The 27,437-nt window shown below is 43.7% G+C and overlaps 2 protein-coding genes and 2 long non-coding RNA genes across 9 annotated transcripts in view; 2 read left to right on the top strand and 2 right to left on the bottom strand.

Annotated features, from left to right (window-relative positions):
* The window catches only part of LOC140216125 (uncharacterized), a 54,421-nt gene extending 40,313 nt beyond the window's left edge, over positions 1 to 14,108 (top strand). Inside the window, exon 3 of the long non-coding RNA XR_011892803.1 lies at positions 14,023 to 14,108. This is a non-coding gene — a long non-coding RNA (uncharacterized lncRNA). The remainder of the gene's footprint in view (positions 1 to 14,022) is intronic.
* Positions 1 to 27,437, bottom strand: part of LOC129387601 (uncharacterized) — a 108,713-nt gene that overhangs the window by 50,946 nt on the left and 30,330 nt on the right. The window lies entirely within an intron of this gene.
* Positions 2,547 to 12,025, bottom strand: LOC129387602 (uncharacterized). The gene is made up of 5 exons (XM_072286472.1): positions 11,623 to 12,025; positions 9,205 to 9,347; positions 8,166 to 8,234; positions 7,040 to 7,120; positions 2,547 to 4,702 (listed from the first exon to the last, which is right to left on the bottom strand). Exons 2-5 carry the CDS (start codon positions 9,251 to 9,253, stop codon positions 4,590 to 4,592), a joined length of 312 nt encoding a protein of 103 aa, XP_072142573.1. The 5' UTR covers positions 9,254 to 9,347; positions 11,623 to 12,025; the 3' UTR covers positions 2,547 to 4,589.
* Positions 23,372 to 27,437, top strand: part of LOC126541594 (calcitonin gene-related peptide type 1 receptor-like) — a 214,260-nt gene continuing 210,194 nt past the window's right edge. Inside the window, exon 1 of the mRNA XM_050188424.3 lies at positions 23,372 to 25,220. The gene's annotated coding sequence lies outside the window, so the exon portion shown is untranslated. The remainder of the gene's footprint in view (positions 25,221 to 27,437) is intronic.

Raw genomic sequence — 27,437 nt, 5'->3', positions numbered from 1 at the left:
AGAGGTTATATATATACCAAACGTATTTGATGAATCGGCTGTGGTGGGTGGGGTTTCTCTGCAGTGTGCTGTGCTGTTGTGTACTGGAATACGTGTGCGTTTGCATCATTTCCATTCCTTGCTACGACTAACGAAGGAAGACAACGTAGACGACAACGTGAGAACTATTCACGGCTTGTCGTCACCGCAGGAAAATAACAAATGTGCCGTTCAGCTCATGATCGAGTGCTTCTCCAGTCCATGTTCTCCAAAATACGCGGATACAAAGTATTGCGCCAACCATCCACGTATGTGAATTTAATTCGCGCGTATACTGGTGAGCAACTGCGACGCCAGTACCAGGCATTTAGACGTGCCTCACGCTGCCGTGTAGGCGTTCTTTTCAAGTGCATTAGTTTAGAGTTTGGTTCAGTCCGCTGTGAGCTGTTGTCCAGCATTAGCAGCGGATCGTTAGCGTTTTGAAGCGCGTGCATTCCAGCATTTGGAGTCTGCTTATGCCGATAGCCGCGTCAAATGCATTGGCAGGCATGTTTAAATGACTAATGTGTCCACTTGTTACGCGTGCACTGCTCGTATCCTGTGGCAGTGCTCGTTCTAAAAGCTTCGAAGACCATCTACACTCATGCGTGTGTTCAATTTATATATGCACAGGATGGACTTGCCGGCTAGTTGGTTGAGCATTTTAGAAGAAACAGCGCAACACAAGGACGACGCAAAAACATGCCACACCACGAAGCGCTGGTGTGGTTGATGCTTTTTTTCGTCCTTGTGTTTGCGCTGTTTCTTCTTCCACGATACACGCACACCACAGGTACGCGAAAGTTTAGGAGCATAAGTGGTTAACTCTGTTTTCCCCGTTTTCTCTCAGTGTCAATGGCACAGCGCGTTGCCCGGAATTGTGCACGCTTACCCCCATATGCAGAAATGCATCATAACTTGAAGCCCATGCTTGACTTGATCTAAACGACGCAAGTCGTGAACGCACCAAAAGAAAGGCAGTGAGCGTCTTGGGGGACGTTCGCACCAGGCGTCGTTTATATCATGTCAAGCATGAGCTTTGTATTAAGATACATTTCTGAATACGGGGCTAGACATCTGCTTCTTCCAGAAAATGTCGAAGAAACGCCCGCCAAAACCAGGCACATTCGTAAACTTAACTAGGCAATACAAAGCTCCATAGAAAAAAAGAAGAGTGGTATTAAAAGCTTTCAGTATTTTTATTTACTCCAAAATAGTTGCGCTCTCGTGGCTTCACTGTACAGAGATAGTGCAGCGTTAGCTAGAAAGCATGAATTTCCTAACTCCATGCCAAAATGAGCTTGTAAAATTATTTAGGTGCTAGAATCCAGGGTTTGTAGCGATCCTTGAAAATCCTTTATTTCTAAAATGCCATTTTCAAGGCATTGAAAACCCTTGAATTTTTAGAAGTACTGGAAAGTCCTTAAACTTTTACACTTGGCTAGACTTAGCAGACATTGCCAAGCGCTTTTTTTCCCTTCTGTGACACTCTTTCGCATGTCACAGAAAATTGTCTCTAGAGGTAATAGAAGGAAAGCGACATCCTTAAAGTTGAAATTACAAAGGAGCTGCAGATACCAGTTTTATGCACATGGAACCGGCGACAAATGTGCTTGGAGGAGCAGAAGCAGGAAGCTCAACAGTTGAGGCATTCGAAGAGAAGCCGTGAAGAGTAAATTGAGAGCGACAGACACAATAAAAAGATATTAGAAATGACTATTGCTTATTTGATGGTGAAAAAAGCTGAGGCAACAGATGACATCACATACACTGTCAAACCAAACAGTATTCAAAAACTGCAAATGTTGCAGGTCCAAGTAGTTAATTGTGCTATTGCAGAAAAACTTTGAGCGCTTTCTTGAAATGCTTCCTTGTGTGCGTTTAGTGGTGGGCGGTGAAAGGCAAATTAGCAGTCTTTCAAATGTTTGAAATCACTGAAATGCGATTTGTTTTGTTTTCTTTTGTTTGCATTAAAGTTAACGGTGTTCTTGAACAAGTTATTGCCTGTCCAAACTACTACACACATTGCACGAGGTCCTTGAAGTTACTGTGTCGGGGCCTCGAAAGTCCTTGAAAACCATCGAATTTTTTTCTTCAATATTGCTACGAACCCAGTAGAACAACTGTCATGGAGTAAAAACCGTGGCTGAACAGGGGCTTATACGCAGAGCACAGGAAGACTAGAAATGCAGTAGTAGGCATGGAGGGCCCTGAAAAAAATGTGCCACATCCGCTCGTCTGCCTTATGTTTCTGCACCGACTGTTGCATTTTTAATAGAAGTGCACTTTCTGTTCTACTCCAATAAACGCAACATTACGAACTCCAGTGTGGGGCAGTCCTTCAGCAAGTGCAGAACTTTTTCTGTACATCCGAGTCAGCTCTGTCATTTTTCCAGCATTGTAGTACAAGATTTGTTAAACTGGTTTAGCAGAATATGAGCAGTATACTCTTAAATTAGCTGTTTATTTGTATGCACAAGTTCAGGTCCTCAGTTTGGTTGCATGACAAATTGCCATACCTCAATAGATACAAGAAACAATTTTATTACAGTTTAATAAAATCCAAACAGTAATAATCACAACAATATAATGACATACATTTCTTTGGTACGTATACAGCCCATGTCTTGGCAGTGTATAAATTCAACTATACACCGCAAGTACTGTGTCCTGACCACTATTATTCACATGTGTAAAACCATCACAGCAATTCAACAAATATCACAGTAATTAGTGACATACACTTTGTAACTGCTTTACATGAGCATAATGTATACAAATGGTCCCTGTGTACCTACACATGACTAGTGCCACCCGAGTACTATTACTCACAGGCGTAAAACCAACAAAGCAGTTCTTTAAAAAATATCACAGCGCTTAGTGACGTACATGCTGTAACTCCCTTGTAGAAACTTAATACAAACACGTGAGGACACAGAGAGCTAGCAGTGGGCATACATGGGAATACCACCGCCTCAATACTTATTCACAAGTGTAAAACCAACCAAGCAGTTCTTTAAAGAATATCAGAATGCTTAGTGACATACATTTTCTAACTAGCTTATATAAGCTTTATACAAACATGAGAACATACACAAAGCTAGCGGTGCACCCGCATAGAAGTGCGGCCATCTGAACACGATTATTTGCAAGTGTAAGCTCAACAGAACAGTTCGTTATAGTGACCCACATTTTGTAACTGCCTTATACAAGCTTGGTGCAAGCACAAGAATGCAGAAAAATATAAATTAAAAACTTGCTCTATGCATACACAAACAGATCAACACAAATGGTAAACACCGCTTTGAAGACAAATGTGACTGTGGCAAAGCGCAGTGCTGTGCCGGTTGAAATCGCCACCCACAAAAGTATTGAGCAATGCTTAAACCACAGGCAATAAAGTGCTGAAAGACTGCGTCTCTAACGTAACTATTTTAATTCAAATTTCTTGAATATAGGGCTCGCTTGCAGATAAGACATCTGATCCAACTGACCTGATTTTACACCTGCTACATGCAAAAAATGCACTCAGATATAACTGGTAATAATAATTATAAAAGGCATTTAAAAACTTGATAGTATGATGAAGATGCATGACTAGAAAAGTTCTGTCCCCCTCGTACTTGTTAAAAAGGTGTAAGTACGACACATGTTCTTTTTTTTCTCAATTTTTGCATTAATGGACAGCCGGGAACCTCGAACCGACACAAAAAAAAAAGATACTGCTATGTTAATAGTGTTATGAATAATTTTTTGTGAAAGCTTTTTTACAGACAAGTTGCAGTCTCGTTTCTGGAGGTTGAGCTGTATCTTGCAAAATAACTTGAAAAGTGGTCACATGGGAGCATGACACTATATCATAATGTTAGTTTCAGTTGACTCTCTTGCCCTACAAGTCGCTGCTCACTGTGGCCAGTGATGCAACAGCAGTGTCTGTGTGATTTTCATCACACTTCTGTCCTATGCCATTCTTACCAGAGTTGGTGGCACATAGAGACCCAAATTTCGATAGTGTTGCTTTCTCAGGTGGTTGTTTCTGATTTGCTCAATATCAGTTGGCACTTCAGCTGCATCAAACTTCTTTTTTACCTCTTCAACAACAACATCAACAACGATCTTATGACACCTGTGTTGTCCTTCTAGTTGCCTACAAAGACCAGTCAATCTAGCAACAACACTGACAGTCTCTACTATCTTGTAATGGGGGAGAGGTGTGTCCCACCATGTGTTCAACATTGTTGTCACTATGTGGGCTGGCTGGGGAGGCAACAACTGTAATATGTTTGCATTTGCATATATTAAAGTGATGCTTGTACTGTGTTATAACACCTAACTTAGTCTTGCACTTGCTGCACAATAACACTGGCTCACTGTCGTGGTGAAAAGCTTTTGTATGTTGAGCAAATGAGTTGTATCCACTACAAAAAAGTCAGTGATAGCACACATGTTGCTCTACCAGGCCTGGTGTGGTTCCTTCTGACACTGCTGCTGATGCTGACGCGCTGCTGCTTGCCTCGTACACTGTTGCAGCTGCAGTAGACATGGCAGTCTCTGTATCTATTGCTGCCGTGTCATCTGTCATGGTAACTTCCAAGTGGTATCGGGCTCACTTCTGCAACAGAGATGTTGTTTGCCCCTTGAGGGCTCTCATGATCAGGGCCAATAATTTCGTAGGCATTGTCTCCTGCATCGAAGAACCAATAAGAACAGCATGAATTAATAGATATAGCTCTAAAAAGTACGGACATCAAGACTTAACCACAAGCTTTGCACATAAGTGACCGGGCTTAATGAATAATACTTGCAGGAGGAGTTACACAATTGTTTGTGTATATTACAGTAAAGCCTCATCAGAAGATATTCAAGAGGCACGGGAAACATGTCTCTCGAAACCAAAAATTTTGAGACACTGAGGAGCCCGACTAGATCACTTTATTATGCATCATCACTAAAGTATGTTTTGATATATCTGAAGGAATAAATGCTCAGGGTGGCTTAAAGGGCACCTAAACCACTTCTCGACATTTTTTGAACATTTCAAGTAAACACGCGTATCAATATCAGAATGCCGTCACGATCGACGAAGCCAAATGCCAGAGTGCGTAGCACTGCCGGAGCACCACAATATGAAGAAAATGACCCCGTGCGCCTCTCTGGACCTATCCTGCACCCCCCAGTTTGTCCTGACGTCACCAGGCTGTCTCTGATGATGTCACCAGTTTCCGGTGCTGTCGATTGGTCGAACGAAAGTGTACGACTGCCGGCAAGGCCTGCAAGCAAATACACACACTCCTTCTTCTTCGTCGCGTTGCGCGCGATGCCATTGTGGGCAGCCAATGGGGGCAAAGAACAGAAACGCCAACAGAAGGGTCTCCCTATGAGGCTCTTCAACACGAGTCACCATACAGTTCCGTTGTATTAGCGCCACCCCTCGCAGGACGACGGGCCAGCGCGGCAGCAACAGAGCTCGTTGGTGTTGGCCTGTCCCGTAACATTTGGAGGTGTACTAGGCAAGGAAAAGACGATACTGTCCATATGGCGTGTACCAGATGAAAGAGTAAAATGAGTGGGGTCTACTTTTCGATAATCAAACACACGTAGCTCCACTATTACTGCACCGTTTCGAAAAATTCTCGTGGCTACCTGTTCATTGCCTTATTGTGTAGAACTGCAACACCGCAACTAAATTTCAACCTCGGTGGTTTAGGGGCCCTTTATAGAAGACATTCACAGCTTTTTAGTGACTGTAGATTGTGTTAGCTTCCTTCCCAACTTCTGGAATTTAAACACTTCACTTTGCAAGCCTTGTTGCTCGCTGTACCTTTGAGGTGCTCTTAGACGCTCGTCAGCTTCAACTGCCGACACTTTCTGCCCTGCACTGTCCTCGTTACCCTCCTTTTCTGGTCCATGCTAAAAGAGACATGCGCGATTGACTTGTGTAAGGATTGCGTGATCTTTACGCCCTTCGGAGCACACAAGGTGCACAAAGTGAATGTGTCTGGGTTGTGTCCCTTCGAAGTAGTGAATACTTAAAAAGTCACCCTTAGTAACAAAGGTGTCTCTTGTATACAGTATTGTTAACGTGGCAAACATCGGAAAACCAACCAAACCATTTTCAGATGTCTCTTACAACCAAGTGCATCTTGTAATGAGATTCTACTGTACTGAATATTTTTCAACTATGGATCATCTGCATGTACATATAGTCACAAATACATGTTGTGTGGAATGGCGAATCGGGAAACAGTTCGTACTCTTACTTTTTGTCCCTAACATAAGCAGCTGATAACAATATGATAAAAAAGCAGGCAATGAGGCTAGAATGGAACATAATCCTTCAGCTCTAAACAGTTCTTTGGGCCCACATCATTCCCTCATATGACATAAGGAAACAACTTGGTTGCAGTAATGGCTGCATGTGATCTGAGTTGATTGAAACAAACTATACGTAAGGTTGTCCTGTATGTAATTTTATCAGAGTGCTTTTTAGATGCCCTGCTGGTGATCCTGGCTGCGCGATGCTTCTCATGCTTTTTGGCACGATTCCTTTTTTTCCACTCCACTTTTTTTTTCAGATTTTCTCCCCTTTCCCTTCCCCCTTGTGTAAAATAGCACACTTGAAGTATCAAATCTGTTGAACTAACGTGTGTATCAAACCTGTTAACATGTGTGCTTCTCTGTGGTCTGTGTTGTATTTTTGCGCTGCACAATTCAATTCAATATGAAAGATGGAACGTCCCTGCCTTTAGTTTAATTGTGTGTGTGTGTGTATGTGTGTGTGTGTGTGTGTGTGTGTATGTCTCTCTCATGTTTTGAAATATATGTACATTCAGGAGTGCCTGCATGCCCTTCTCTCCTGCTCCAGTGACGAAAAGGAGAGCCTGTTTATGTACCATAGTAAAAAATTCAAAGGTTTTCGCTGTGCCCATTACATCCCTTATCATATGGATCTGTCACAATACAGAGTAGCAGTGGTCCATAATACTAGCCCATCCCAACATAATTATAAATTAACACATACCGACATGCTGCGAAACAGCTGTTGCAAAGCCGCTGGTGAAGGCAATTTCCGCAGCACTGCAGTGGTACAACCGAGTTCCACCTGTATAGTGACAAATCCATATGCGCGTTAGCAACTCAGTAGTTGCTGATGGTTTCATAAGCTTTACACTACACTATAAAGTAATCTAGACAACTTTGTTGGAACAAATGCACATAATTAGGACACCACTTTAACACGACTAATTGCCCCCAATCTCTCACTCACTAAGGGATAATACTACTGAAACATCGGTGGAGAGCTCAGATTAACACAGCCCATAAAGGACAAGCGTTCTTTGAGGAAAACAGCTATAACAGCGGTTAGTTTTCTTGATCATTTTATGTGGTAGCCTTGATTTAAATGTCATGCAGTACTATAAAATACGAAGTGCCGCATTTCTAGCACCAGAAGGCGTCGTCAGGTTCATGGTACAACAGATTTTTGCACTGTTTGTCAGTGAGCCGACACATACAAAGAAAACCAAATTCACACATTCATATACAGTGTCAAGTGCACTTCTTCTGAAAACGCAGCCACCAGTTCCAATGTTGCTGAAAGGAAAGGTTATATAAAGTGCCAGACTGCATGGAACTGCCACTTATGACTGTAAATGTATGGTCTGCTGATTGCAGAGGTAGTCACATGCTATTTCTAGTCTCTTTTAGAAGCATTACTAAAGAATAAATTAAAATCTATTCATAAGTCACGAATTTCATGCATCCACAGTTTGGCTAAATAACCTGTGAGAAAAAGACATGTTTACCTGGAATAGCAACCTTTTTTCCTGCTGCGAAACTTTCCTTCGAATTAATGAAATAATTTTACAGCGTCATAATGCGTTTCTCACAACTACTTGCCGGCAGTGGCGAGTTAGTGTTTATATCCAACTCATTGGGTGACAATACTGCCAAACACAAATGCTTCACGAACACGAGAACACGTCCCTCGCAGAGAATAGCAACCATATATGCCTCTGTGAGACATGATCGCACCTTTGTGGTCAAAATGTACATTAGAATGACATCACCATCTCATTAAAAAAAAAGCCTCCGTACAAGGCAGCCGCCAACTGCATAATGTGAAATTGCAACCGTTGTCCACTTACTGGTGGCCTGTGTTTGAGTCACTTTTGGCAGTTGACTGGGTGCTGAGAAATGCACGTCCTGGGTTGTCCCTGCAAAACATACAGGGTTATGTGAAATGTGGAAAATATATATATGCCGGCATTTCATCAGTCGCAAAACAAACGAGTAAACTAATAAACAACTGTAATGTAAACAGAGTACACATCATAAGATAGGCTGTCAACTGCTAATGCATTACGCAAAAAACCTAATACATAGGAAAGACTATATGTATACACACGAAGCTGACACACAATTTAATTCGCTCTAGGTTTTTCCGTGCAGTATATTCAAATTATTATGTCTCGTGGTTAGAGCAAAATTAGTGTAAATTACGAACTAAATTATCTACCCTGGAAACGTTTCTTCAATATGCACCTGTGCGCGCTTCGAACGAGTAGCGTTGTAAAATTTACGTACATGGCATTTAACATAGTTACTGAACACGGATTTCCTTTGCCCTGTGTCGTGTACAGTGAGCTACATATATCTGCACCCCCCCCCCCCCCTTTTTTGTACTAGCCATACTGCGTGCCACTGCACCTATACGCACGTCAATAAACCTCACGACACAGAAATAAAAAAAGCGCCAATCACCCATGCCTACATGTTGTAGTTGGCCTAACCTAACCAAGCATGGGCTGTTGCTTTTTATAGTAAACACAGGCACCGTGCTCATTGCAAGTATGTATCATGTCGCTAAGCAAATATGCAATTTCATTGTACCACTATTTTTTTATCACATGGATATATCTGTTGAGAGGCAAGACAAAAAGCAGTCACTTCTCAGAACTAATCAGCTTTCTTAAAACACATTTTTAACTTTTCAATGACACTTGCTGCAATGTGTTTGTCTCCAGAGAGCATACTTGATTTGACTTTCCAATCAGAGACATTACATAAATATACCATGTTAAGATGGCTGCTTGGAGCACGTGAGAATTTTCATCTTCGTGTAACATACTGTATCTTGATTTTGTTGACATTTGGTCAAATGGTACACCCAATATACCCACATACTAGTTTTCTTGTCCAAATAACATGCCAATGTATTTTGATTTTTTGGCATTGGCTCCTCTGCACTACGTGAAGTCGCGCTGCACTGGCTCTTTCACATCCTCGTGTCCTTGCAGCTGCCTTCTTGCGTTATATAAAGCGGGTGCCTGAAAAATATCGTATGCAAAAGTCAACACAAGGGCATGGTGCAAAACAACATCAAGACAGTCAAGGCCATGGCAATAAAAAAGTCTTAGCTCTCAGTCTTCCTAGTGAAATGCATGCAAAACATCCAAATGACTGCAACAGTCAACTGCTAAACTAACTTCAATTTTTAGATTTAAGCAAAAAAACAAATAAACCACAGTTCATCCTTGTTTTTCATGAATGTTAGAATACTCCTGCTAATGAATAGAATATTGGTCATATTCAGACGTCATAGGTCTGTCATGAGTCTGGTGTGTCGCAAACACCACTTGTGACACATCCTAAGCACGTGCGCAGTGTGCCCCCCCCCCCCCCCCCCCCCGCACCATCCCCGGTTGTGCCACTGCTGAAGCCATAATTTGAGGATTATAGCTGCAAACATGATGCTCAGTAGGGATGAAAATATTGTCCTTCAGCTCAATGGATATATGGATGTGCCTATAAAAAAGGGCAACAAGGCTTGTTATGGCAAGCTTACCCACATTTCAATACTAACAAGTTCACTGCGGCCTGCATCTAAGCTTACTAAAAGGCATGAACTTATTTTCATGCATGAAGTGCGCAGTGGAGTTCATTTTTGACAGACCCGACTACTGCTGCAGTTTGAAATCTAGCATTTTAGATTCTTGTAGGCATGTAAAAGTTGCAGTTAAACCGCAGTTATTAGTTTATTACACCAACCTATTGTTCTGTGTACGACAGACTGGTAACACAGAATTAAAGCAACATTTTATTTTGATATTTTATTTCTCTACTAAAAATATTCAAGCGATAAACACATCTTGATCTGCCATGCTATAGCAAAATGCACACATTACGCTTGTAACCCCCAGAGGAAGGCTGATTTAGCTGTTCATATGGCATAACTCTGACACGCCAACTCATATTAGCAAATGCACAGGCATGTCCAAAACAATAAGCGTATGCAAAGCGCCCCTGCAATTGTAATTCCACACAGCAGCCGTTATATTCGATGCCGATGCGTAACTAGCTGCTCGACAATTCACCGAGTTCGTAGACCATAAGCATCCTTTCAGTTTCACACCGTGCACGAAAACCGCAACAGGAGACAAAACCAGACCAATAATCACACCATTTCAACATGAGCAAAAACAGTTCAGTCTTAGGGATAAACACTGTGAGAGCGATTTAGTGCGCGACGGCGACGAGCGACGGCTTCGAGCGACAAAACGGGCCGTCGCGTGAACAGATGACTCGGTTCTGGAAATCTAGAAATCGTCGCTCGTCGCCCAGAAGTGCTATGAGCGACTAGCCAATAGCGCGAAGCCGGAACTGGATGTACATACATCGCTCAAATACTACCGATTGTCGCGCGGAACGAGCAAATGATTCAATTTTTATACGTGCAAGGATAAGAACGTACTGCAAGACCTCCGGAAATATTTTATGCTACTTTTTATAGTAAAATACATCAACGTAAATTACTAAAGCACGCGTCACGCGTGACTGCAACCCTCATGCCGGCAACACCGGGGAGGCGTCGCTCAAAATCGTCGCTCGCACGGAGTACGACTTGTAGGCGACGAGCGAACGCGACAGCCATCTCCGTCGCGTCGCTTGTAGCTGCCGCGCGCAAGATCGCTTATATAGGGTTTATACTTTTTTCAGCATAAAACATGGATTCCTCATGCGTTTTCAGTAAGTTCAAGATAACGCGCCCAACTGACCTCTTGCAGCATGCAGCTGAATGCCTGCGGCAAAGTTTCTAACTAGCACTGGTGCTGCACGTAACTTCAGTGGTCGCAGATTCCCTCTGCGCGAGACACCGTCAAGCGCGCGGTTTATTTATAAAAAAAAAGCATGCTGCCAGCAAAATGACGCCTTCTGTTATGTGATTCCTTAGTTCAACAGCGTTCCGTACACAGTAGACTGCCAAACTGAATAAATTCAAACACACAAAACGCACGCTAATCACGCTCCGCATGGGCTCGGAATCACGGGCTGGTGAACTAACCATTTTAAGCGTCCTCTCGCCTGGCGTCTTATTGAACATACCATAGTTCTGGCAGCGTTTGCGATTTTTAAAGCTCTTACAGAGAACGGCAAAGTGATAAAATCACATGCAGTTATCGCGACGACTGGCTTTTTAGATTAACATCGAGAGACAGAGCGTACGCCTAGTCCTTTGTCAATCGCGTCGGCTAAGCGCAGCGACGACTTCCTGGCGATAGCATGACATACGGAGAATGTGCACCTCAGTTAGAATTCACTTACCGTGGAGGATTTGTTGTTATATCCAAGGCATGACGAACGACTGTCGTGTTTTCGTGGCGACGCGAGATGGCCGACACACGATCTCCCTCGGCTGGCCTTTGCTCGCTGGACGGGTCACCTTTCTCCAGGGCTGTGTTGTTCCGCGATCTTGAGCGCGCGCGCGCGCGGTGGAGCCACTCCGAGTGAAAAAGTAGAGCGCTCGCTACGCGTTCCTTTGAACTGCGGCGGCCTGTTCTCTTAGAAGCAAAACGATGTGTTCTTTGCTCAGCGTGCATGAATGATACATTGCCATGTTCGGGGCCAGCCACCTAAGGTTGAAGCAGAAGATTACGCTACGTTTTGTTTTCTATTGCCGCAAGAGTCTCTCTTTTCTATTGTCGCAAGAGTCTTTTCACTCCCTCTCTCTGAAAGGGAGAGTGAAAAGCGCATTTCACTCTCTCCTTGGTGACAGAGTGAACAATGCATTTCACTATCCTCGACATTTTGCGAGAGTAAAACGACGCTTTGAAGAGTGAACCGGCAGTTTCACTCCTGCGATACCCTTCCTAGTTTTTAGAGTGTAGTAAACACGCTGTGTTTGTGAACGCAGACGTACCCATTAAGCAAAGTAAACATAAATAAATTTTACGTTAGATGATGAAAGCATTATGCATGATTTCTGAATGCAATCACGTTAGCCTTCTTTAATCTTTCTGGTACATATTAAATGCTCGAAGTTTCAGGCCATGTATGAAGAACTGCACTCTTGAAGATATGCTGGGCACGTCACTATTCATCTTCTTTATTATTATTATTATTAAATGTACATGCAGAAAAGGTAGGCTTCAAGCCGCCAAAACTGTTTACAGGCTAAAATAAGCAGGAGGAGAGCGAGAGGAAGAACAAACGTTTATAATTCTGAATCAGTGAGAACGATTTCTTCTTTCTTCACCCAAGGCGGGAGGCCTCCGCAAAACAAAGGACAAAAAAGAGACAGAGGCACTACGTAACAAAGATAGACCGCCTTAGAAAGAAACAGAAAAGAGATACAATATCAACATAAGAGGTAAATGTAGATCCAAAAGGGGCGCTCACGCAGAGTTCGCATAACGGTCACATTGGTGCAAGATACGTCACAACACAATACTTGCACAGCAAGTAATGCCATTTAGGCAAATAGAACACGTCGCGATGGATGGTTCTTTTTTTCCCCTGCTTTACTCGCATTAAAATGTTTCTGTCTCTCTTCTATCAGTTAAAAACTAAAAGAAGTCCTACGTGTGTCGACACAGTAAATGTTGTTTTAGGCATATAAATACGTATACAAGCAAGATATGCGAACAAAAGTGGTAAAATGTAAGAAAAGCTTAGTACCTTGTAACATGTCTCGCAAGGCGAAATAATGTTTAAAGAAACAAGTTGTGCCAGGAAAAGTATGGACAAAAGGAACGTTACATAAAACGTAACAGCAGCACTGGTCCGCTTTTTCTAGTGTTTTTCCAGTGGTATGTTTGTTGTTGTTGTTGCCTCAAAACATGTGTGTTGTCACTTGCATTCGCTGAAAATCCCCTTCTCTTCATCTTCATCCCTCCGTCAATTCCACATCACGTGGCACACCATACGTGCTTTTTCGGTATCATGTAATATTGTCACAAAAAGCACGAGCTAGGAAAGTTCTCGCTTTTCTTTATCCTTCTTTCTTTTTTCTTTAATTTTCTCTGTCAACAAATGCCCCGAACGTGTTGTGCGATTCGAGGAAGTTACAGGTATGGACGCTGTGTTAGTTATTGCACTTTGGGTCTGCGAGAGAAGGCAGGAGGCTAATTCAGCCTCCCTATTAACATAGTGCAGTCACATCGTCGCCAAATTTCCAATGGCAAACGTATGTCAGCGTACGCATTTCAACGACCTGCCATCTATCGCTCGTATGAAACAGCATTTTATGCTTTCTATGTTGCCGCGGACAGATAATGATAATTTGAAAACAAATTAATTTTGTTGGCATAAATGTCGTGATATCATATATCCTGCCTCGCTCAAAGCGGTGACCTGTCTTTTTTCAGTTCTTTCTTTAATGTTTTTGTTCCAAGGACATCAACATTTCCTTCAAATTCTTGCAAGACTACAGAACAAAAATGCTGTGAAATGGGGGGGGGGGGGGGGGGGGGGGTCTTCCCGGCGCTCCAATGAGCAACCTGTACAAGCAGTCTCGAAATGAATGAATGACACAACAGGCACCGTAGTACTATGAGGCCGGAGGACTATGAAAAGCAACAACATCACCATTTTCAGGTCTGGTAATAGAGAGAGTACATACTCCAACTAACGTATATTAATGTGCCAACTATTCTATGGTTAACTTATGTATTTCGTGCATGAAGTTCTCTTCATCCCATATCAAATAAAGCTGTTTCTTTGCAGGTTTTAGCCCAGCTGTCCAGCCACGACATCTTCTGGTAAATAAAGAGAATTCAATAAACTGAAAAAGAACAGCAGCCTAGAAAATGCTTGAGATGATTACAAAATACAGCTCCGGGGTAGTTATTTATACATCTTGGCACTGTTGCCTAATGAATGCTCTGATTTCTTTAATTTTTTTATAAGCACTCTATGCTGGAGTAACATTCTAAACGTCACTTTAATTCCTTTATTATTCGTGTATGCAGCCCACGTGCGTGCTTTAATGATAGTGGCTCATTTTCTCAATGTTTCTGAGGTTGGCAACGACAGAAATGTGTGTGCATAATGTGAGCGAGATGTTATTAATGATACATGCAAGAAACCGTTCCATGTATTTATATGCATGTTTTATATGCCCACGCACGATATGGAAATGTAAAAAGCTACAAGATAAACGTACTAACTAAAGGCACAAATTCATATGTTAGATCGAAAACTAAATGAAACTAACGTGAAGCCTACGAAAACTTCGTGAACAAAGGCGTTGCCATGGAAGCATAGCGTAGCGATATACACTTCCCTTGATTCACACGCTAGGAAATGAAGGCCCACTCACTATATATATGCCTAGGAAGCGTATATTTTCGCGGTACTCTTTTCCTGCCTATAGTGATGCGTTTGGACGACACAGGTCCCATGGCAAAGCTTCTAGGCCCATCAACCGGATCATTCCGAATGCATCAAGCGTAACTCGAACCAACCGGGCATCGCTCCGTCATTCCTTCGCATTCAGTCATCGCGCGCCATCGGAAGCACGCGTCATCTGCGAGACGGCTCTTTCTTATTAGCTAACGCCACTTCGAATCAAGATTCCATGCAAATGTTCCGTGTAGTGCTCAAAAAACACTCGCGGCGCATCACCTCCTACCCTCTTTGAAAGCAAGCGAATCGGAACTTTAATGCTGGATGCATATTCTCGCCGTGCTGCTCGCGGATCAGCGTCCATATAGGCGGGAGCACTACGGGAAGCAAACACTGCGCAGAAGCCGGGTACGAAGACAAAACGGACTGATGAGAAAGAGAAAGAACGGAGCAGTGAGGCTGGAAGGAAAGGCAACATTCCGCTTTGGAACCTGCTCGCAAAGGGCGCGCATCCCATGCATGCAGAGGCGTGGAATAAAATTCGGCATAGTAGGCACGGGGCCGCTGATTCAACAAAAGAAGCGGCGAAGTTGAGGAATTTCGGGTACTTTCGAGCCACTTCTTCTTTTGTTGCTCGCTCAGAGGCCTTGCTGTCGGCACGTAGACACGGATACGTGGACGGCACGTTGAAGGCGTGGTGGCCTTGCCGCCACGCGAAGCCTTAATTCTTTTGTACATCGACCGATGCCGCAGGACACTCGGCTTATTTACAAATGTGCCCAACCATGAAATAGAGCGCGCCGTTCGGTACGATGCTTGTACGTTGGTGCAAAATTTGTCTGTCTGTTTTCGTTACCTACGTCAAACTAAAATAATACGGCGGCCCTGCTCGTTTCTATAGGGATAATGCATTGGCATTATTGACTGCATAAACAAAAAAGACTGCATAAACAACAATTTGGGAAGGAACGCAAGTGAAATTTTTGCGTTCTTTCGCTTCTCAACTGTCGCTTCCACAGTTGTAAAACGTTCCAGATATCTGAAATGTTCTTGTGTTCTCCGGCATTCTAGATTTGCTCGAGGTTGCGGAATTCTAAAACGCTTGTTCCTATTTTCGGTACCTTGTGTCCGAGCCAGCGTTTTATAAACGTGAATCACTCTGTGACTCTCATTGTGGTCTTTCCTTTGCTTTATGACCATCCGTAGAGTATCTCTTACTATTAATATTTGATTTTGTGGCGTTGATCTACAAATACACGGAGCAAAAAAAGAGGGAAAGGAGAGCTGGCTGCCAACTGTCACCGGGTGGCACAACGTTTGCCTACTCTTCAATATAGAGTTGACAGAGCCATAGAAATCAAAGATACGAAAAATAGAAGAAAACAGAGAAGACCGAAATGACCAATTCTGAAGACTAAAAGCAACGACACGGAAGAGCCCATCAGTTGGAAAAGCAAAAATCACTGCAGGCCACACTAATAATAAAAAAAGAAATAAGAAAGACTAATCATAAAAGAAATAAAATCTTATGAAAGAAGAGAGAATGCAATGGTCTTGGTATCGTCGAGATACACAACCGTTGGGAAGGTCGTAAACCTCACAAGGAATAGTGGTCTTCTGAGATGCGCAAAAAAAGCTGGACACTCCGCTAAAATTCTTTCTGTCTGCACACTGCTAATGTTTACACACCGCTGGCACAGGCAATTCTTGGTTGGAGTATTACATCCTGAACACACACACGCACGAACACAAACACGCATAAAAGAATGCACGCGCGCGCGCGCGCGCGCGCGCGTGTATATGTAGGGCAAAATCGACTTATCACTGTGCGGATTGCCGCAGCTTTCTATGACAGACGGAAAGAAATATAGTTTGTAACTGTCGCACCGCGATATAAATGGTCTGGTGCACTCCGCATGATTTCTTTTGGATGAGGGCTGATAAGGTGGCCTGAGATATAGTCGTCCTTGTTGAGGATGATGTTGTCGTGATACTACAGGTACAGAAGTTTCTAAGGAGCGACGCGTGCGTGACTTACAGCGTCTGCATTGCGGCTATGTGGAGCAGTGCTGTCGCACTATCATTTCCAGAATACCTGGAATAAATGAAGCGAGGGGCCGTGTTTTAAATTGGCTCTAAATGGCTTGTAAGATACGCTTGATACGGGTTCCAGACAAGATTGCTATACGTACTGAATAAAAAATTCGGTGGGGACACTTAAGACAGCTTACGTTTGGGAATGCGAAAACATCGTATAGTCGCTTTGGTGATACGTCTTTTTCTTCTGCGCGTTTCTTGTCCGTGCAAGCAACCGCATCCGTTTTAACTGCGCCTCGGTAAGGCCAAATGAAAACGCACCAAGCGACTCAACGCGTTCGCTTGCCTGCGACGAGTTCCCAACTCGAAGGACCTTTCAGTGGCACGCAATTGGACATTAATGCTTTTTATTTGATACTCTAATTTCATACGCTCACTACGCGACGCAACCTCCTACCCATTGGCTGCGCCGTCACATGCCGAACGATGCAAGAACTGGATCACACGTTAAGTCAACAAACAGATGGCTGCGACGTGACGTGCGCAATGACGCAGGCACTAGGCACACATCTAGCCAGTCAGAACCGTGGAGCAGCCGGGGCGTCGGGGAAGCGTGCTCACCTCGCACCCCCGGTGGTCCGCGCTCGATTCCTACCAAGACAGAAATTTAGCTGTGTTCTTTTCGCAGGCATCAATTTAATGTGTTTTCAGGAACACCCCCTGAGAAACCTCACGTCACTTGGAGTGTTTCTTTGATGTGGGTTAACTCTTTGCCGTCGGGCATCTTTTGGTACCATCATTTGGTCACGATGTCGACCACAACGCTGAGACTATAAGTCATGAGACTATAGGTCAATGTGACTGAGACTATAGGTCATGTGCTTTGTGACTGCCGTAAGTACGTGGAAGAGCGTCAAAAGTTGGACAACGACCTTACGCGTCTCTACAGCCCACCGTTGTCGGAGGACGTTATTTTAGGCCCTTGGCCAGACGCTCAATCGAGTTTCAAGGCCATCCAGGCGTTACTGAGCTTTTTAAAAAGTACGGGCCTGGATTTTAGGCTTTGAGCATGCCAAAGTGCTTGCCATATGTTCTACATCTTCCTCATTTATGATACCCTCAAGTATTTGTATGAGCCTCTCCGTGATACAATTGATCTCGTTTGATTGTGGGTGACGTTTAATGCATTGTTATTCCGTGTTATGAAGGTGCACACAGATTTATATTTATTCGGATCCCCCATTCCTGACACCATTTGCCGATACTGTGTAAACAAGAGTTCATGTTAAGCTGTTCCGTCTGTGCTCAAACTGTCGTGTATATGACGCAATCATTCACGAATAGTCTTAGTGTGACATCCATTTCAACCTAAAGGTGCACATCATTTGCGCATATTAAAGATAAGGTAGGACCTAACACAGACGCCTACGGTACTCCTTGATATGTTCCAAGCATTTATATTCCGCGTCGCTTATTTTAACATACTCAGCGTGACTAAAGCAGTAAGCGCGCTTATCCATGATATTATTTAACAGGGATAAGCGGGCTAGTTGGTGGTCGTTATTGGAATGCATCGCGCCTGGCTTGTGTGTTCCTTCTTTGTCCCTTGTTTTTGTGCGGTTACATAATGCATACCATGATATTATGTTGGCTTCTGGTATTATTGACTGTAGTTAACGCGTATACCATTTTAAAACCTGTGTTAATGCAAAAAGACGTTCAGGGTAACCGTGTTGTTTAGAGTACGGCAAGTTGTTTTTTTTTTAAAGTAAGTGACAATGTCTTTGTTAACAATACGTCCCATGTTTTTACAACAAGAGCTGTTTAATGAAATGGTAATTCGTTGCCGCCTTTGCGGATAGGGATGACTTTTGCACAAAGCCAGTCCGTTGGCACGCCTGCGGTTTGAAAGGGTGTCGTAATCGTGAATGAAAGGCGACGCTTGGTTTACATAGCGTCTGAGAAACACAATCGAGATATTGTGGCGTTTTGGAGAGTTTTCGACTTTCATTTGTCCCAGAAGGTTCAAAATGGCTTCACCTAAGAATACGATTACCTCATTGTTTAGCCAGAGCCTATAGAACGCTGTCATGTTCCAGAAGTGCTGCAATCCATATGCAAACAGACTGAAAGTGTTCGTTGACCGTGTTTGCGATCGCGAGAGCATCGTCCTCAATCACACCATCCATTTCTAACTGCGTTATCGCGTTACCAGGCATAAACAGATTACGCCACTGTTTGGTTGGCGTGTCATGAAAGTTGTCAGTGAGGCTGAAAAAAAGTTTTTGCGTGCTAATCTAACTCCAGCTTGAAGCTCAATGGATAATCAGCCGATTTTATCAGTGTTGGCTCTACTTTTGCCCACTTGCTGTATACGTATTTTGATGTGAATAATGTTACACAATATCCATGGAGTCGCACAATTAGTACGTTCTATTTTGGTATAGACAGCCTTCACAATATACGACTGCTTCGTGATATTGTGGCATAAACGTTTCTATTGTATCGTACGTTTCCAAGCAAAAGTCATCTAGTAACGCTTCCAGGTAATAAATGATACCATCATCGCCGGCTGTAGTACCGGTTACAGATTTTAACCGGTACACGTGAATGGAGGGTGGGCCGCCTCGCATTATTACGCCCGACGTTCAGTGTCCGCGCTATAGTGCTATATGATCTCATATACCATCTCTACTTTTAGGCCCGGTGAAAATTATGCGAAACAAATGCAAGGTGCAGTATTGAACTGATTTGCTGTTCGATGCATGCAGGAACCTTCACAAGCTGATTTAAAAAAAAAAAACAGTAATGCCTATGTTCAGCAGAAGTTCACAGCTACGCACTTACTTATTAGCAATCGTGAATGTGTTCCAGACAATTGAAGGAGAAAGAAATCACCAGCAATACTTTGCTTCTGCCTTTAACCCTTCGAAAAGCGTAGACGCGAATTGGTGCGACATATCGTTGCAGTGCATTTAGACATGATCGTGCGCGCAAGAGGGCGATGACGAGGAAGTAGCAGACTGTCTCCTGGAGCGGTGATTGCGCGATTGCGCGGTGATTGCGCGATATATATATATATATATATATATATATATATATATATATATATATATATATATATATACAATGTACGACTATGTACGCGTATGGTCCTGTCTAAATGCACCGTAACCATCTTATGATGGAATAATCAAGCCCTTTTATATTACACCAAACAGAGTTATGGTTCGGGTTGCCTTTTTGAAGTGATAGGTTTCGTTTTATGGCAATAGCAACACCACTCCTCCTTCCTTTTATACCGACCAGAACGAGCAAGGGTGAAAGAGGGTATAGCAAAGTGGAGCCATGTTTAGGTTATCACGACAACGTCAGTAGAGGAGCGGTAGTTGTCCAAGTTTCTCAATTTTATTTAGGTTACTTCTCGGATGAAGTCATATCAAACGCAATGCCGATGTCTTTACGCTTGTTTAAGTGTGTTTTATGTTAGACTTCCTGGAACCTTCCCGAAGCGTTTCGTTGAGCAACCCCTCTGAATGTTTTGTTACATTGCAAACGTGTAACTAATCAACTTACCTTGCCGTATTTACTCGATTGTAACTGAATTTTTTTAAATAATTTTCATAACTCGAACCTCGCGTTACATTCGAATAAGAGCAAGAATTCGAAATTTTAAAATAAATATAATAAGTTTCGCGGTTTTTAGCGTTACGTTGGCAACCTGTACCTTCACGTTTCCATCGAATCCATAGACAAGTCGACCGATGTCAAAACTTGTTTTTTGTTGGAATCGACGCCATTTTCGCTGTAGACTGGTGTTACGGTTACGGTGCTGTAGTACCGTGCGGTTTTTGCGTGCTTCTACTCCATGTATTCGTAACGCTTTGGCGGTGTAGCACATTTGGTATGACACCCGCTTCGAGAGACGAGCAATGTTTTTTTTGCCGAGAAGGAAGGAACTCTGCCGTGGCTCGGCGGCTCGACGTCGACGATTTTCGGATGGCAGGACCAGTGGGAGGCCCTTTCTAAATGCTAGACCGGTTGGAAGGGCTCTGTGGACCTCACAATGGCCTGGTACCGCCTCCGAATGAAATGGATTTGCGGCCTCTTATAAAGTACCTAATCTCAAGCAAACTGAAAGACGACGCGATCTCGTGCGATAACTTACGGAGAGAGTTTCGCTTTCGTGAGACTCGGCTCGGCTCGGCACCGAGACCCTGGAAGTCTGCGACTGATAGAGCTAAAACGAACTGGCGCAGCGCCAAAACCACTTGTTCTGGGACACTTTCGGTGCCGAGGCAGGCGAAATTTCGCGAAAATGAAGCTATCTCCGAAAGGGATCGGCCAAGAATACTGCCAAAGGAAAGCTGTCTCTACCCCAGACGACGACGACAAGTGAAGGGAACTTGTTTAAGAATTGTGATTTCATTAATTAAAGATACCGTCCCTTCTTCCGCTCCTCTCGCGTTACATTGCCGGTCGCGTTACGTTTGACTAAATAGGGTACTTTTAGTTTTTTGTATATAAGGACCATTTTATCACACCTTTCCTGTTCAGCTTTGAATGACTGCCAAAGCTTATCGACTGCGACATGAACAAGTGCCAAGAAATCTTCAGAAACCGACAAATGACAACATTTTAGTTTGAAACAGTTTCGAATAACCATCATATTTTCACTGAAGTTGTAAAACCGCAAAATAACAGAACGAATGCGGTTGTCTATTTTCTTTCTTATACGATGAACACGGTCAACAAGTTTAGCGTCTATTCCAAACATGTCATTGACTGTATCTCGAACGACTGCCTACTTCAAATCAGCCCTATCCAGTTTAAGTAGCTTCTTCTGTCATCCCATAAATTACAATATTGTAGCGGTGGCTTCAATTTTCCAGCACGTAAAGTTGGCAGTAAATCTTTAGACCTGCTCATAGAGACCGTGTCAACTTTGTCCTCCCTGCCTTTCCTATCCTTGTTTTTTCTCTGTCTTGTCAGCGTACTTTTTCTGTGCTTCACAGTAGTCTTTAAACGGTGCTAGAGAAACTTCAATTTCTCTGAGCCGAGTGGGCACACCTTGTATTCCTCCTTCTAGCGTTCAATGGGGAAATCTTAATTTCCATAAAATGCTTTAGTATTCCATCAAGCGTAATTGTACCTGGATTTCTCTCACTGTCACCACCGAGTAATAAAAGCATGCGGATCATTTGGATAGAATCACAGATATAAGTCTAAATGTACCGGGGGCTCAGAAATCCCGCTAAACAGAACCCTAATATATCAAGTGACCACTTGTTCCTAACCTGTGCAACAAAGAATAAATGGTCGCTGATGACGCCTGCGATGGCGCCACTGAGCCCAACTATAAGCGAGCCTCTGCTTATTGCTGCTCCCTTTCAAAAGTTCGCTCGGCTGTCACTGCCGTCGCTGGTTGACCAAACGGCTCATGCAGGTTCACGGTCGACGTCATGCTTGGTGCGTCGTCCCCGTACGCTCGGATATCCGCTGCGGAATGAAGCGATAACACGGCGATGCCTATCGCGCCGCTGGTTTGCGGTATTGCCAATGCCCCCCCCCCACACCGGCCCGTTGCTAAGCGGTCAGTGTGCAGCGCAGAAACGCGGGCGGACCCACTCGGCCTGAGCAACATCTGTACAAGAATGGAGCGGTCCCTCGTGTCGCCTGCGATGAGGCCACCGAGCCCATGAAACACCTAGCGGTGCAGGGAAACAACTAACGGTACCTAAACATCCGCAAGCGGAACAAATACGTGCTTTGAAACACGTAATTGCTTTTATAAGATGCATCGTTCGAAGCCTTCTTTCCCACATGCGAAGTTTGGCGCTTCCGCTCGGTCGACTTACTGTCGCGGGTATAAAACGGGGCCCACCTGGTGGGCCCTTTTTGAAGACGATGTAAAAATAAAGTGGTGTGACACTGAAGATGACGCAATCGAAAGTGGGCTGGCCCCGGAGACAGTGTAATCCGCGGTCGCGTTGAACACGGGGACGCCACGTGATGGTGGTTTCCGCGCCTTGCTGCTTTGTAGGGCGTGCGCGCGTATCGACTACGCTGCAAAACGCGGTGCAGTCGATGAACAGTTTTAGAGAATTTGGCTGTCCGGTTCAAGGGAACATACCTTCACGTAGATTCCAAAATGTGCGTCGGATCTGCATAATTTTGCTAACACAAATACGCTGGTCGGTGCGAAGATTAGCTTGTTTAGAGAAATCCGATACTTCCGCACTTATCGCTTCCAAAGGCAGCTGTGAAGGCATACCTTAACTTGCTGTTAAAATCTCTCCTGCAGCGTGGCACTCTGGAAAGTTGTGTTGGTATCGGCATGAAATCTCGCAATTTCGTTCTTCCTGCAGCGCTCGGCGCTAAAAAACGGAAGTTAATTAGAGAGCGTCTTTTTTTTTATTTTCGTACACTTTGCCGAAGTGCAAAATAATTACTTCTTTTTTTAAGCTTCTCTTGCTCAAGCGCGCGCCGCGTAATTGCACGAGGGACTCATTTTCTTCCAACCGGTCTGCGCAATTAAAAAGCCCACTTTTAACAAAGTCAGGTACAGTTGGTTTATGTTTTGCGATTACTTAAATCAAATGAAATGCAAATGCAAAAAGTGAAAATAACACCCGCGTATCTGAAACGAACAGCGCCTGGAGACAGGCTATTATGAGAGTTTGTACTTGCCTCTGAGTGAGTAAAAAGCTGCTGCTTCAACTTTAAACTGCTCCCTGAAATTCTTAGAACGAGAGGGTGGACGCATTGGGGGAGGGGTGGGGAGAGGAGTGAGACGATCACGAACAAAGCTACCTACTTAGTTCGACTGCGAAGCTTGGGGGAGCCAAACACTTCTCAAAATAAGTTCCTAATACTTCGACGGAGGCGCTAATCCATGGCTTAGGCTGCTAGGTCAAGCTTTTTTAAGGTCCTATTAACATTATATAGATGTTAGTATTAGGTTATTATTATCAAATTATTTATTCGTGAGCTTTCATACTTTAAACAACTTTACAAGTCTTTATACGTATTTGTGTCCCCTCTCGGGGAAGCTCAGGTCCTCGGAACTTTTGCCACTTAGTCTCCACGATCAGGGTAAGGCGTTTTTTTTTTTTTTTATAGAGATATCATATTTTCCGGGGTGTTTTCGAGGAGAACAGTAAGACTTAGACACAATAACTGACATAAGAGTGCAATAATTGTGACAGAACGTTGACAGACAACACTATTCTGGAGCAGTGGTCTTGGCTTAGCTTCTCTTTATTTTTTCTTCTTCTTTCTTTCTCTTTTAAGTGAGCTGCGGGAGCTAGAAATTTACTGTTCCGACTTCGTTCCTTCATTTTTTGTTCCTTTCGCTTTTGTTCTTACCGTTTCTTGCGCGTCAACAGTGCAGCGAGCAAAGTTGATTCGCAGGGACGACCATTGAAATATGTGATTTGTCGATACTGGATAGCATGTAGGCCCTAACTTCGGAGCGAAATAAATCACCTGCTCCTGGTCGGAAACCCTTCGATCAATGTAAAAGCGCTGAGCACATAAGCAGGGGATGAAAGACGAAGTGAGCCGCCTTAGCTGCGGAGAGAGATATGTATCGCAATTAGATCAGTATATACTTCTCTAGAAAGGGGTGTGTTTTAACGACACCAGCTGCTGCTCCAGACAGCTTAATGCGTATGTTATTCGGAATCCGTTATTAAACAGCTGACGCTATATTTATCGTTCCTTTGGCACATGATCGTACTTTGGTATTTTTACACGCTGAGGAGACAAAAAAGAAGCTTTCGCCAGTGGTAACATCTGGGTCTTTCTATTGGCAAGACTTCCGGGTCCCTGCGAGCTCTCTTATTAGTCGTTTCATGTTCAGAAAACAGAGCGAAAAGCTGACACGGCGCGCACATATTGCCAGATAAAAAAAAAATCTGCAGGCGAGTGATGCGGCACCTATATGTAAATTTTCGCTTGTAAGTGCCCCATTAAGCATTACACACACACACAAAAAAAAAATAAACGTCTTACAATGGTATTGTCATCATAGATCTGTTTAATGTATGATGTGTGAAAAACATTATTTGTGGTATATTTGAGAGAAAGAAGTGGGTGCCCAAGAGAAAACAAACTCAGTCAACGGTGGTGCAGTATTGCACAAAATGTTGAGACGAGGCAGATTGTAGGGGAGAAAGAAATTTAGTAACGAGGACCACGGGTGACTGGAGATCACCATGTGTGGCCGTTGTTCCTGCACTGTTGTCCGACTGTTCTGAGTTCACCTCCCAATATGGAGTGCTGTAAGTCCAGCATGTTGTAAGTCTCGTTAAATCCGCTGTTTTCCCGTCATCATCATTTTAGTACAAGAAACGCTTATGGTGGTTTCCGAAGAAACAGCACACTGTTCGCGCGCTGTTAGCACAGTGTTGATTACTGTCGTGTCTAAGCGACTAAGAAAGACTTTCTTTGGGCACTAACGAACGTTTTACACTCTCGTTCCAGCTACTTCATTTTAACGTCACGGGCTGCCACTCGGCCACCAGCACGCACCGCACGTAAGGACTGCACGTGGTTATCTTTCTTGCATGTATTTAGCAGCTCACTCAAGGAGCGGCACTCAAGAAGCCATTGGATGCCGTTGGACATGATTGCAGTTGATTACAGGGCCCATATGCGGAAGAATAAATTGCAAAGTGGGAGACGCACAAAACGCTAAGCATTCGTGAATAATCTCAATTTGTGCTTACAATCGCGATGAAAGAAGCGCAAATTGTTAAGTGCCATTCACAGTGTCAACGTGTCCGTAGCTTGCGTAGAGACAGAGGAAGGCACCCGCATCGCGCAGAACGCGAGCAGCGATAGCGCGTCACGTCGCGAGCATATACGCTCTCGGCCTGCGTCCCTGCGCGTGCCTGAGAGACGAGCACATCCTAGATACAAGCAGTGCGCGCGCCCTCGAAGACTGACGCAGCAAAAGCTCCCGCGTGACGAAACAAAAGAAACCTGTTGACCGACAGTTGTCCCGCACGCCGAGTGACACGTCCGTGTTGGATTTCACTGCTAAGCGGATAACTTGCCTCTTGCGCTTCGGGGCCCTCATGGTCGCCTCGGGAACGAAAACGGTGTTTAGGCAACAGGGCCTCGCAACAAAAAAAAAAAAAAAAGAAGAAAAGAAGAAAGAAGAAAGAACGAGCAACAACTTCAGTATCACATGAGGCTACACCTAAGTCTTTGCTAGTCATGAAACGCCTCTGTAACACTGTGAGAAAGTGTTATGCACCACCCAAAGGAAACGTGAGGCTGCACGGCCATGCTGGTCGCGTGTGTTCACTGGTGGCATTACAGACATGTTTATAATACACAATGGCAATGTGGACCGCTAGCTAACAAACGAGATAATGTGCAGAGTAGTCTTCTGAAACACTTGGCTAAAGAAGAGGTCAACAGTGGCCGTTGAAGTGACGCGTTGGAGCCGACACTCCGACAAGACGACTTGTGTTCGTAGGAGCAGCAGTTTCCATCCTCATGTTAACCTTCGTGCTATTTACCTAAGGAAGAAAGGATCAAAAATATCTCCACAGTCAGATACAGAGAGGTCAGCGTGAACTCCTCAGCTATGCCTTCTTCTTTATCTACTATAGGGAAGGCGTGAATGAGGAAATTACGAAGGGGTGTACTGACCTTATCAGGTCAGTACCAAAAACAATGTGTAAAATGCATAAACGATGCGTACGCTTATATTCTCGCTTTTGGATATGTTTGCATAACGCAACCTAAACGGCATGTGCACAGTGATTTATTTGCAGCGTGTCTCAAAAATGTGCCATAGCTTTCTAAACTAATTCTGGACAGCAACATAAAGTTAGCCACAATGACCCTAAAATATTTCGACTGAAATTGTGCATTGTTTTCTCCAAAGCTCGTTCTCCAGCTTCAACTCCCTCGTAATATGAGCCATAACGATATCAGGCAATACACAGCCGTAAAATTGGACCCATTACAGGCTTCACTTGTCCATGGCTTTCAGAAAGTCCCTCTGCGTCCACCATCATGATAACGGAAACCACGTCCGCGGAAAATGTTCGCATGCCCATATCAGCATTTTTTTTTGCACGTGTAAGCCAATAGCTTGAAAAAAGCGAGACTGCTTCCAGAGTGCCAATGATGGGGCGTCATCAACGATGGGGGGGTCGTTTCGTGAGAACCTCAAAGAAATGGCAGGAAACATTGTGACGAAAGCGACAAAAGATATTGACGGAATCTTTAGATAAAGTTGTTATTTATCTTTTTCTGGGGGGCGGGTGGACGCCAGTGATGAAGACGCACTCAGTGGGGCATAAGTTCAATGTATATAGTGACAACGCAGTGCTCGCGCGACTTACTTCAGCGGTAGGCTTAGCTTCTATAGCTTCTCTCTATACTAATTCTGACGTCATTCGACCTGATTCCCGACTCGGCTTTACATAATCGACTCTGAGCAGGCTAGGAAACTTTATCAGACGTGTATTTTAGTTTCCAATCAAACGTCAAGTTTATTTTTCAGAACTCAAGCCCTTGTATTTAGGCCTTCCATCACATAAATTTTTCCTCATCGATTATGACTTATTTCATCCCAGTCTTTAGATTTGCTCTTAGGGCCGACGATAAAGGCTACACGTGTTTACATGAGTTGGGCTATGAGGAAGAAAATTTAAACGCAAGTATGTATTTTTCAGCTTGACATCGTGTATGAAAATATCTCTTTGTAGTAAACTGTATTCTAAATGTCTGAC

Source organism: Dermacentor andersoni, chromosome 2, assembly GCF_023375885.2.
Source record: "Dermacentor andersoni chromosome 2, qqDerAnde1_hic_scaffold, whole genome shotgun sequence".
Lineage (NCBI taxonomy): Eukaryota > Metazoa > Arthropoda > Arachnida > Ixodida > Ixodidae > Dermacentor > Dermacentor andersoni.
The sequence above is the reverse complement of the archived record's forward strand: the minus strand, read 5'-3'. Positions and strand labels throughout refer to the sequence as shown.